General features: G+C 42.9%; 1 protein-coding gene across 1 annotated transcript; it reads left to right on the forward strand.

Moving 5' to 3' along the window:
• Positions 1-474: 474 nt before the first annotated feature.
• Positions 475-1,871, forward strand: LOC142814777 (uncharacterized). Its single transcript, XM_075894048.1, has 5 exons — positions 475-646; positions 718-777; positions 833-937; positions 993-1,106; positions 1,405-1,871. The coding sequence occupies exons 1-5, from the start codon at positions 622-624 to the stop codon at positions 1,839-1,841; spliced, it is 741 nt and encodes a 246-aa protein (XP_075750163.1). The 5' UTR covers positions 475-621; the 3' UTR covers positions 1,842-1,871.
• The last annotated feature ends 11,044 nt before the right edge of the window (positions 1,872-12,915 follow it).

A 12,915-nucleotide genomic window follows, 5' to 3' on the forward strand; every position in this document is an offset into this window, starting at 1 on the left:
CGGCCAGCCTATTGTACGCAACGTACAGGGTTTGTAGCGACCATTTTACTGCTCAAAGTTTCATGGACCCTTTGCACACAAGGCTTACAAGAATGGGTGTTCCCAGTGTGCAACCAGCTGCACCATGATGTAAGTGATTCACTGAAACTCAAATATGTGCAATAGCAGCCACTTGTATTGAATCAGTGGCGACAGTTAACCGCGAAGATCTTTGTAGCCGATGGAGAAACCTCACTATAGAAGTGACACTTGGAAAGTCTTAAATTTTGTGAATTGTGGGCTATTACCTTCCTAACAGCAGCTTTACATTTCTGTCGTTTTTTGATGCTCTTGACCTGCGCAACTTGTTTTGAAAGACTTTAAAGGGCTATTTCACGTTATCTTCAAGCCTGAGTGCACATGTACATATACCTTTCATTGGTGAAAGCTGGCACTGTTGATAATTCCAAAAATCACAAATTACTTGTTTCCTAGTTGGTGCCTTCTCTTTTCTTCCACGTTCGACCAATTTATGCATTTGAAAGAGCTGTTTAAGTTTCCCCATGCTACAAGCTTTGTAACTTGTACCAACTGCACATATATGCACGTTCTCTGAGCGTCGCTTCAAATAGTGACTGTGACATGACTGCAGAAGCTGCACTGCAAGGTGCGGATGAGCTTCAGTTTGTGTTATTTTAAGCCTCTTACTGACACATTGTTGTAATTTCATTTCTTCAGGACCTGTGGTAGAGGCTTCAAAAAGCGGCTCCCACACATTGAGGTGCCCCGATGAGCAGGGTGCGTTTTTCTTTTTTTTTTTTACCCAAATTGACTGTTCACCAAACCTCTGCAGGTGGCAGCTCCCTTGTAGCTGGTGAAAGAATTTCTGCTGACTTCGTCTTGCCGGAGAAAACCTTAACCAGTCGTTCAGCTGTCACAAAAGGAACTTGTGTGACCGGTAAGTTGTATGTTCACTTCAACACCAGAGTGGATTGATATAGAGACTTCCGCAGGCAGCTCGCAAGATTGTTCCGACAGCACTGTCCGAGGCACTGAACAAGCTTCACAAGACCCTCCAGAAGACGTCTCCGCCAACAGCTCCACGCCTGAGTGCCCTAGAGAAAATGGTGACTATGCTTTTATTGCAGCTGTTTTTAATGTGCTATTTTATGTTTAGGACATTCTGAGGAAACTATCTTCGAAAGGACATTACGTGTGCACTTACAAAATGTAAGGGTGGGCTCTCAGTGATTTTCATGTTTTTTTGTGCATTGTCAACATTGTGAATAGTTTGTTTTTAGGTAGTGCAATCGAAAACTTTGCGCCACAGAAAGTCGTGCACCTTGGGTCTGAAAGAGCGAGGAAAGTGCTCGTATGGGATTAGTTGTTCTTCGCTTTTACATCCATTTTTTTTGTTTATTGCAGTGCGTTCCTGTGTGCCAGCGACAATGTCTCCATCAATGAAGTACAAGCAAACCATTAAACATCTGCAAGCCAAAGTAGCAGCACAGCGGACCCACCAGTATTTCACAATGCTCAAAGCATACCACGTCCCCAGCAAACTTTTTGGGAATCTTACTGTGCCATCAGAAGCAGCTTTTGCATACGTACAACTTGAATCTCACTTTCTTGCCATGATTGAAACCACTGCACATCAACTGAAAGTGTGCGATGTTTTGTATCACCATCTGTCAAGTGTTGGCGATTTTCATTTCTGCTCTGCTGGGTGTCGCGCGAAGTTGCTGAAAATGTTTTGCCGGGTTCGTTTATGTTGGCATGTGCGTTTTGTGAACCGAAACTTAGGTAGGGTTAGGTTCCAGTCTTCAATCTCAGGCATACAGCTTGACAAGTTCAAAGGTTAGCAATTAGCGGCGGGTTTACACTAAAGTATTCGAGTTGAGCGGAATCCTGCAATAGCTTTGTTATTTTATTACTACGTTACAGCAGACTTCATTATGGTCTTATATGCTTATATTCAGTTCAACTGGACTAACCAGTCTTTCGTTGCATACATTGTTTAGGTTACCCGCTATGAGGAGTAGGGACACTGTGTATTCGCTCGAAGTGATTTGCATAACCTTAAAAAGAATGTTAAGTATCCTGTCTGTATTTTTGTAGCAAATGCGGGCGAACTGTACACTTTACTGTGGGTCGCTTGGTAACTGTGTATGCTTTATCTCTCCAGCTCAAGTAATATATCGATAACAAAACCGCTTGTTGAAATGTCTTCGAGCGGGTAAGAAACACAGTATGAAGTGGGCACGGTTCACGTTATCACGCTTTTCGTATTTTAGCTTCTCATCAACCTTCTCATCTCGCCCATCAAAATTGTCAAAAGAATACCCAAACGTGTAGCGTTTGATGGGGCTGCGGACGCTGCCATTTTATTTTTATATAGCTTGTGAGTGATAACGTACGATGTAGAGCCTTTGTGAAAAATAATGAGCCAAAGTGGTTTACTTCTGCTATTTATTAACCCTGTAATACCGCTCTCGTAGCACCAATTAAGGTCCACAATTATGGATAAGTGATGACTACAATCTATTTTAGCTCTCAAGCATCACAGCAACACCCAGACGCAAATCACTTGGGATCTTAAGTTGAAGATGAAGGCGACGCATAAGAAGAGCCACAAGACCTGCCAGGGTTGTAGCATAAAGTTTGTCTTTCACGTAGTGAGCAAGCTGCAAAGCCCTACCTTTCTGAGGACAAGCAGGCATCAAGTCTGCTTTTTTTCATTTTGGACTAGCTGTTCTTAAGCACAGCCAGCACACTGCACCTTTGCCTTTCTGCTATATTGTGTCGTGTGGTTTCTGTGCGCTCTTTTTTTTCTATGCATTATTTCGGTTAACCCCAGGTGTGATTCGCGACTTCATTGCTGTGTATATGTCACTTCTTCCTTGTACATCAGCATTGTGCGCTGTGTTTTTGCCATAGATCCTTACTTACCCACTGGCCCGGTGTGTCATACTTCACCAGCTTCTCGGCTTCTGCCAACTCTAGCGATGTGTGCGTTGTCTGTGTTCTCTCTGTATTTGTTACAATTTATTTGTAAGGCGAGATGCATTTGTTGTCTACCTTTGTCATATTGTGCTTTTTATATTCTCAGACTCTACCTTGCCTTTGAATAAAACATTGCGGATACTCTGTCTCTTTGACTGATATACACATTGATCACTTGTTCCAAAAGAAAAACACAAGCGCGATGAATAAAACCGTAGTGAATTATTATTACCTGCGCCTCTATTTATTATAGCTTAATCGAAATAAAAATTACGTCACGACCAATTCGCACGAACCACTGAACAAAACAAAACGGAATTGCTAAATCAAAACTACCTACAAAAACTATCCATTTGGGCGATGAAAAGTGGTCTGAAATCATGAACTTTCGTCATAGTCAAACGTCGGTTACGCAAAGTGATTCAAAATTTGCGCAAGTGAAACCGAAGCAGGAAGCGCACGCTACTTGCTCTCACCAACCACCAGGTGTGCTAGGGTCGATTGGGCCGCTGGGGTCTACGGGAGTGTCCACTCTTAACCTTTTTTTTATTTCTCTATGGCTCTCTTTCCAACACGGAGGAAGGAAAGGTGCTTTCCAATTAAGAGCCTTTTGCCAGCGTTGCCAGAAAGTAAAGTGGGCACGACACCAAACATTCGCTAAAATTTTCCCAGATTTCACCAAAAACTAAAATTGTTGCGAAATTCATAAAAATGACCCAAAATCAACATTTCTTTTAAATAAGCAAACATTCGCTAAAGTTTTTTTTTTTACGTTGCCACTAGAGCAAGTGTATTTATTCCGAAAAAATGTTTATGCCTCTCGCCAGACGATGTTCCGTCGAGACCCTGTACTAGAAAGTCAACATTCGTGAAGAAGAAGAAGAACATAAACTTTATTTGTCGTTATTGTCGTATTGTTATTGTCGTGTTTGTAGTTAAAAACTACAATCACCAGATTACGATGCAGAATTCCGCATCTGAATTACTACCTACATAAAGCTGGACTAACAGCATCTCCGTTGTGTCTCTTTTGCTAGGAATCGGAATCAATAGATCATTTCTTTTTATCCTGTAAACGTTATGCTTATCAAAGGAAAAGATACCTGGCCGAACCAATTGAGAAGCTAGGTTTAAAAATAAACGTGGAACTAATTTTATCCTTCGGAGGGATTACATTAGGTTACAGCCACAGGGAGGTTTTCTCTCCTGTGTGCGAGTACATAAGGGCAACAAAGAGATTACCCTGTTAGCCTATTGTTATTATTTACGGCTACGAGACTACCTGAATGCCTGACTGAACACACTTGATGATCCTGCCGCCCGGTTCTTGGCCGATCCCCCTTTGTGGGCGAGTGCCAGCAAAGCCGAAGGTTCACCATCATTTGTCGAATCCAGACGATTCGAGTCCGGGGTTTTTTAGTGGGCCTTGGCACCCACCGCAGATGCGGTTCCGAGACCTTGTCTCGAAGCGGCTTCCTCGGCACGCTGAACGGCCCAGAGTTGTGCTGTCAGGTTCGAGCTGAGCAGTGCGGCCTTCCAACGCGAGCGGAGGCCGGCGGTGGAAGAGTGAGATGAATCGGCACTGTTCGAATTGTTTATTAGGCCCTGACACTCCCACAGCATGTGACTAAAGAAGTCATTTTATTTTTCACGAAGTCATGATGAAGTGCCTTTAAAGTATATTGTCAAGTGTCGAGAAAAAGTTTTAGAAATAAGCACTACAAGCTTTAATAAAAAAATGTCATTAGCGAAAAGTTATGATTGTTCCTTCATGGAAAAATACAAAAGATATAGGTTCCGAGAAAATAAAAAAAAGATTTGACACAGATGCAGCGCTTACACACGAGGATCAGCAGTGCTAAAAATCTCGATATTTATAGCTGGTACCATCCTAGATCCTTCTCTAGTATGCCTTTCCTTGACCGCCAACCCGCCATTTCTTTTTTTTTTCCTAGATTGTTTTGCTGCATGAGCGCGGACGGGATATTTTTACGATGCAGTGCCGATCACTTGTGCAGCAAGCACTTGTAGTGTAGAGGCCACACTCGATGCCAACTTTCTTTAAAATGTCAAATGCATTTTGTTGTCATTATTGCAATAACCCATTTAGAAATGAACTGCATAGACAGAAACTTTATTCACCAATATTACGGGCAATAATTTGCGCATTTATCATGACCAAAAACAAAAAATTGACACATGAAAAAAACTCGCAATTTACACTTGGTCTTATACCTTAATCATCACTTGTAGCATTGTAGATGTCTGAACCAAATCTGGTCAGCATATATTTTGTAATACTGAACTTCACACAACACCCCTCTCTGGTATGCAACGCTGAGCGAATTCGTACAATTGCATCCAAAGTTTTCAGACACATTTTGTTTCGGTACTTCGTCTTCACGCATGTAACTTGGCTGAACACACGCTCAATTACTGCATTGGACACGGGGCATGAAAGGCATGCCAGCGCATACAGCTCAACTTCTTTGTAGGGCTTTTCGCCCATGCCATTTTCAAATTTGAAAATTCCTGCCCAGAATGCGGCGTAATACTCGGGAATTTTGCCTTCAAAGACGGCCTCCTCCTCCCAGAGATGCATAACGATTTTTCTGTATTGCATTTCTATAATGTCCAGGTTTTCTTTGATCAGATGTTGAAGTGAAAGTTGTAAAACAGAAAGTCGTGCCATTTGGGACAACACTCGCGAAGGATGAAGTCCACTCATCCCCTGAAAAATGCCTTAAATGGTTGTTCTTAGCGAGTTTTCTGTGCTGCCGCTGCTGCCAAGTGAATTGTATTTGTTCTGTGTGCTACATTTCCTGGTACTATGTCGACACTAAATGCATGCCCTACATGTAACGATGCCATTAAATCCGATGAATTGTCGGTGGCATGTGGCGAGTGTAGCCACTGTTTTCACATTGGAACATGTGCAGGCATATCAGAAAAACAGTATAAAAAGAAGTCCGAATCGGCTAGGCAAAAGTGGGTTTGCTCTACGTGCAAAGATAGTGGAAAAAGTGTCGAGATCACTGAAGGGAGGCCGGAAGCTGAAGTTGACATCAGATCTATTCTCAGTGGCATAAGTCAGAAGTTAGACGAGTTGTTGCCGCTCAGGGAAACAGTGCCAAACATCGAGCGGTCGATACAGCTCATGTCGGACAAGTACGATGAGATGTTGACAAGGCTTGCCTCACAAGAAAAAGATACGAAAGAAATACGGAAAAGACTTGAACGCCTTGAACAGGACACCTGCGCTAGTGATGATGCTTCAAAAAAAACTTGAGGCCGATTTAAATGAGCTCGAGTGGAGAAGCCGCAAGTTTAACTTGGAAATACATGGTGTAAGCGTCTCTGAAGGTGAAAATTTGCTTGCAAAGGTAAATTCTGTTGCCAGCATGATTGACGTTTGTGCACTGGACGCAGCAGACGTCGCTGCCATTCACCGCCTCCCATGCAAATTTGGCAAAACACCAGGTATAATCGTTCGGTATGTCAGACAATCTGTTAGAGACGAATGGCTGCATAACCGGTCAAAACTGAGAGAAAAGAAATCAAGCCTGTTCATCCAAGAGAACTTGACCAGCCAAAGTCGGCAACTGCTTCGAGAGGCTAAGGAATGGGCGAGGGAAAATCGGTACAAATACGCCTGGCACAAGAACGGGAAAATCCTGCTGCGCAAATCTGACGGCGATTCCGTGTTAGTAGTGCGTCACAGGACCGACTTTCCCGTCTAAGCCTGCTAGTTGCTGACTGTATCTAGATTATTTCATTCCTCAAAATGGCTAGTCAAAGTCCCTTTCTTCCACACGAGCTAGACGCTTTTGTGACAAGTCATCACGCACATTCCTTGAAGTGCCTTCATCTAAACGTTCGTTCACTCTATAACAAGGAAGAAGATATAAATGACTTCATCAATGGTTTTCATTTTCTGTTTGATGCAGTAATGCTTAGTGAAACTTGGTGCAGGGATGATCGTGATTTGTTCAAATTCCCGTCTTATCAATCGTATTGTGTAAACAGAACTAATCGCCGAGGCGGTGGCGTTATGCTGTTGCTAAGAGAGCACGTAAACTGCGAGCTGCTTTCCAACTTTTGTATCTGTTGTGATGATTTTGAAATAATAACAGCTCGTGTGAATGACTGTATGTTTTCCGTTTGCTATAGACCACCAAGTGGAAATCTTCCTAGTTTCTTTTGTTTCTATGAACAGCTGTTATCATTTGTTTCAGAAACTGGCGATTATTTGGTGTCTGCTGGTGATTTTAATATCGACCTGTTGACCATTTCTGCACCACAAAAGGCCATGTTAACCATGCTGACTTCTAACGGATGCGAAAATTTAATCTATGTACCGACAAGGGTAACTACTGAAAGCGAAACACTGTTAGATTTATTTATTACTAATATCGATTCTACAAAAGCCAACAGTGGTGTAATAACGTGGGACCTTAGTGACCACCTCCCAATATTTGCTCTACTAAGAAAGCAAAATTTCACGATAAATGAAAAGCATCAGTACATTTCTTTTCAAAATATTACACAAACAGGTTTGGATAATTTTAGAGCTGAATTGCTACTTAGCGATATTCCGCAAATTCTGAAAATAGACGACGTTGACATTGCATACAGTAAACTTATTGATGAAATTTCTCGTGTGTATAAGCGTCACTTCCCACAAAAAAAGTTTAAATTGGGTAAAAAAATAAGAAAACCATGGATAACCCCTGAATTGTTACAAAAAATTAAGTGTAAAAATGCGCTTTATCACAAGTTCATTAAAAGTAAGGAACCAAGCATATTGAAAGAATACAAGTCGCTTAGAAACAAACTAAACAAAGAACTAAGGTCACACAGGAAATGCTATTTTCAAGCTGAGTTTGATAGCTGCTCGAAAAAACCCGATATGTTATGGAAAAAGCTTAATACTGTCTTAAATCGCCGTAAATCGTCTCCACGTGTAGAAAAGCTATTTCTTGGTGGCCACGAAATATGGGGCGATGATTTGGCGAATACATTTAATGATTATTTTGTGAGCAATTCTAATTCTTGTGCATCTGCTGATATTACAAAATTTATGCCTAATAGCAATCCATCTTCCTTTTTCCTTCCCCCATTTACAGAGTCTGAAGTACTGTCAGTTTTTCTTTCGCTTAAAAATAGCTCAAGTTGTGACGTTGAGGGCATGCAGGTTCGTCCAATCAAGTATGTGCTTGATTTAATTTGTCCATATCTTACCTACATCTTTAATCTGTCTTTGGCGAGCGCTATCTTTCCCAGGAGGATGCAGATCGCAAGAGTTTCTGTGCTTTTTAAGAAAGGTGACATAAACGATATCAAAAATTATAGACCTATTTCGATATTACCAGTATTATCCAAAGGGCTGGAGAAACTTATACACGTGCAAATGTCTAATTTTTTCGATAAGCACAATCTTATATCTACAGCCCAATTTGGATTTAGAAAACACCTTTCTACTGAGTTAGCCTTGCTACAACAAAAAGAATTCATTTTAACACAATTTGAAAGCAAGAATCTTGTGCTCGGCCTTTACATTGATTTCAGTAAAGCATGTATCCATCATTCCATACTACTTAAAAAACTTGAAACCTATGGTATTCGCGGGCACTGCTTAAACCTCGTGAAGTCGTATCTAGATCATCGCCATCAGTACGTCCAGATTGAGCATTACCGTTCAGACTTAAAACACATCAGCAGAGGCGTTCCTCAAGGTAGTATTCTCGGCCCATTTCTTTTTATAGTTTACATCAATGACCTAGTAAATATCTACAGTGATGCGAAATACGTTATGTACGCTGACGACGCTAGCCTATTTTTTTCGTCACCTGAACTTGGTAGCCTTCAGAATAACACCAACACTGCTCTAAGGGCGCTCCAAGAATGGTCAGCAGCAAACGTTTTGCAAATTAATACTAAAAAGACAAAAGCCGTGATTTTCAGACCAAAATCTAAGCAGATAACCTGCGATCACATCACCCTTCTTTACACAAATGAAGCAATAGAAATAGTGAGTAGTGTGAAAATACTGGGAGTTACCTTCACACAAAATATGCTTTGGGATTTACACATTGAATCAGTTTTAGGCAAGCTATCTCGTGTGGTTGGTATGATGGCGCGTCACAGATTGATATTACCTTTTAAAATAAAGCTTCTTGTTTACAATGCGCTCTTTTTTTCTTCCTTGTATTATTGTTTTTTTGTATGGGGTACGACGACATATACAAATCTTGAAAGACTTCATGTACTGCAGAAAAAATTTCTACGGGCGCTTTTCAATGTACCCTACAATTCCCATACTTCAGATTTATTCTTGAAGGGAAATGTCATCCGCGTGTTTACCCTATACAATTACAAGTTAAGTATAGCGTTCAAACGAGAGATAAAAGAAAACCTAAAGTTTTTCCACGAGTTATCTCATCTTGCCAAAAACACCCATTCATACGGCACTCGTTACATAGAACAGTGGAAGGTGGTCACTGCGCGGACAAGCTATTCTATGCAGAAGCTATCATACACGCTGCCAACCCTTTTAAATTCATTTCATAAATTACACATTGAATTGAAAATAACTTCTGCACGAACACTGCGCGAGCATTTCATCAATTCATGCTAACATAGTAAATAGTGTAAAATATTGCTTTTTTTCATTCTTCCTTACTGATGTGTTTTTTTAGACATATCTGTATTCCGAATATGTGTTTCTTGTGATTTTTTTTTCTCTTTATGTGAATGTTTGCCATCGCTGCCTGCACTGTAGGGGTGGCTGCGGGCCTCTGTCAAGTTGCTTGTGCCTTCAAGCAACTTTTACCCGCAGTCTCCTCCATCGCTGATGGAAATAAAAATTATTATTATTATTATTAATTGGAGGGAAGACGCTTTTCCACTTCTTTCAGTAGGTCCATCAGAAACTCTTGGCAACGCTGTTTTAACCCTTGTATGACAGCTTTGTTGAGATTAGACTCCTGATGCTGGCAACAGAGGAGTTCACTGACAAACTGAGCTCCAAAGTCTGTCACTCCCACAGAGAGTCGGTGCCCTTGTTTGTAGAGAATTCTTGACTTCAGTGTTCGAATGAGTAGGTCAAGCTCTTTGTACATTTTATCGGGATCAATGCTGACTGATTGGAAGAAAACATTAATTTTTTCAAATTCCGAGATGACTGGAGACAAAAAGATGAACTAAAGGTAGCTAGTTTGCATCGTCACACGACATGTAATGGATCGATTGAGCTTTGTACCTGACTTCTTGAGTACCTTCTCCTGGGGCTAATGTAAAGTAAGCCTTCAGCTCGTTCCAGTGTTAGAGAAACCTCTTGATTACACGCCCTCGAACTAGCCAACGTGTGGCAGATAGCTTCAAAAAAGGCATATTGCAATATTTCTGGTCATTTTGTGCTCCCGCACCTTGTTCATTCATGTTTTCAAAAAGTTCCTTGTAAGTATGGCGTCAAAGTGTACTGTTTGCAAACCACGCTGGGATTTCGGCAAGGAGATAGCCGAGACTAGAAGGCAGGGTTTAGAATGCCTTTTGCACGCAAATGGCCAAGGAATGGCATACACATTCGTTCAAGATGCAATTAGGCGACTCCTCCCTAATTCTTGACCAGGCGCTATTGTGTACACCAACCATTACAGCAGCACCATCGCATGCAATCCCAACACAATCAAGGCAAATCCCATACTCAGAAAGTCAATCCCTGACAATCTGAAAAAGTATCTCGCCAGTGGCCTGAATCACTATATAAAGACCCAATAATGCAGTCACCACTTTGTCAGATTTTTCACTGAAATAGCGTCTGCAGATTGCGAGCAATTTCTCCACTGTGAAGTCTGTGCTCTCATTCATCATAAGGGAGAACTTCTTGCTTTTTATGTCAGCAATTACTTCGTCTCAAAGTGGAGGAGACAATACAGAATTGATTATAGAGAGAGAGAATTGACTTTAATAAAGGTCCTGAAGGGGACTGGGCACACCTTACGGGGGCCAGCCCGGTGGCTCCGCCCATGTGGGGACTGGGAGTCGGAGCTCGCCAGCCACCTTTTGGGCCTTCTGGACGGCCTGGTGTTGAAGGGCCCTGCCGGGGCTCCTGACGTGGTTGAACCAGTCGTCCTCGGTGGCAGGGGACCCGAAGCTAGCGTTTAGCACGGGACACTGCCACAGCTTGTGACTTAAATCGCACCTTGAATTTTGGCATTTGGGGCATTCTGGCCTTATATCTGGTAGGTATTTGCTGCAGATATAGGGGCTGGGGTAACTGTGCGTTTGCAGCAGTCGAAGCGTTAATTGTTGTGCTTTTTTAGGGCTAAGTGGGGTGAGGGGAATTTCTTTCTAAATAACTTATAGTGCGAGCAAATTTCATGATATGATAGGAGTGGCTCCCGGTGCGTGTTGGTGTCCCCGGCCAGTGAGCCGGACTGTGACCTCCCGCGGCACGTAAGATCACGCGCGAGGTCATGGGCCAGCTCATTACCGTTGGGGACCCCTGGTTGAACGTTAATCCCTTCTTGACCAGGAAACCAGTGGATATGCTTGTCTACAGTTATCTTAACAGATGCTAGAACTCTTAATGCCGCCTGGCAAACTGTACCGCGGCGGTATGCCAGTGCAGCGGGTTTAGAGTCGGTAAATATTGTGTAGCGCTGAGGGAGTGCTAGAGCAAGGGCAATGGCCCCTTGTTCAGCCTCGCAGGCTTTCTTTGTTTTTACGGTAAGAGCATTAAGAGCTTTTCCGTCTGGGGCGACCGTCACAGCTGCAAAGTAGGGTTTGTCCACGTATTTAGCGGCGTCTACGAAAACCACGTCTGTCGCGTGTAGGTTGGCCGCTTTTAGTAAGGATTGAGCTCGTGCCCTTCTTCGAGCCTGATTGTGCACCAGGTGCATGTTCCTGGGGAAGGGTAGCACTGTGATTTTAGCGTGAAGGTGTTGCGGTAATGGTTCTGGTTCGTTGACTTGAGTTGGGATAGGAAGACCTATGTGTGAGAGGAGTTCCTGATTCGCAGCTGTCGAAGACAGGCGCATGAGTTGGGACATTCTTTGTGCTTCGATGATTTCTTGGAACGTGTTATGTACCCCAAGGGATAGCAGGCGCTGCGTGCTTGTGGACATGGGTAGACCAAGTACTCGTTTTGTGCATTTTCGGATGAGATTGTCTACTTTAGTTTCATCGCCTTTGCTCCATGGGTGAGCGCAGGCAACGTAGTGAACGTGGCACATTAAGAACGCATGAAAGATGCTTATTAAGCTTTCTTCTGTGAGCCCTGCGTGTCTATTAGCGACGCGTCGGGCGAGGTGCAAGACTGCCTCAGCTTTTTTGTTCAGATGTGTGATGGTTAAGTCATTTTTGCCATTCTCCTGTAGGGTAACGCCCAGAATTCGAACCGACGACACTATCGGGATAACCGAGCCATCCATTGTGGAGAGGTGTATGGTAGGTTCGGCTTTGGTGCGGCCGTACTGTGGTGGCAGAAGCAGCAACTCGGACTTATATGCCGATAGTCTGAGACCCGTGGGCTTTAAAAATGTTTGTACTGCAGTGACTGCTTCCTGAAGGCTCGCTTCGATTTGTCCATCGCTCCCTCCAGTACGCCAAATAGTGATATCGTCGGCGTAGAGCGCGTGTTCTACGCCTTCGATGTGTCTCAGCTTTTGCGAAAGTTGCCTGAGGGCTAAATTGAAAAGAAACGGTGAGAGCACCGACCCTTGCGGGGTGCCGCGCGGGCCTAGGTTGTAGGTGTGTGACTTGAGATCCCCAACTTTAAGTGTGGCTGTTCTGGCTCTTAGGAAAGAGCGGACGTATTCGTAGAAGCGGCGGCCTAAGCCTGCCTCCTGAATCTCGTGTAGTATATGAGCGTGGCTTATGGTATCAAAAGCTTTCTCTAAGTCAAGAGCTAGGATTGCTCTGAGGTCTTTG

The sequence above is a fragment of the Rhipicephalus microplus genome, chromosome 4 (genome assembly GCF_043290135.1).
Source record: "Rhipicephalus microplus isolate Deutch F79 chromosome 4, USDA_Rmic, whole genome shotgun sequence".
NCBI classification, from domain to species: domain Eukaryota; kingdom Metazoa; phylum Arthropoda; class Arachnida; order Ixodida; family Ixodidae; genus Rhipicephalus; species Rhipicephalus microplus.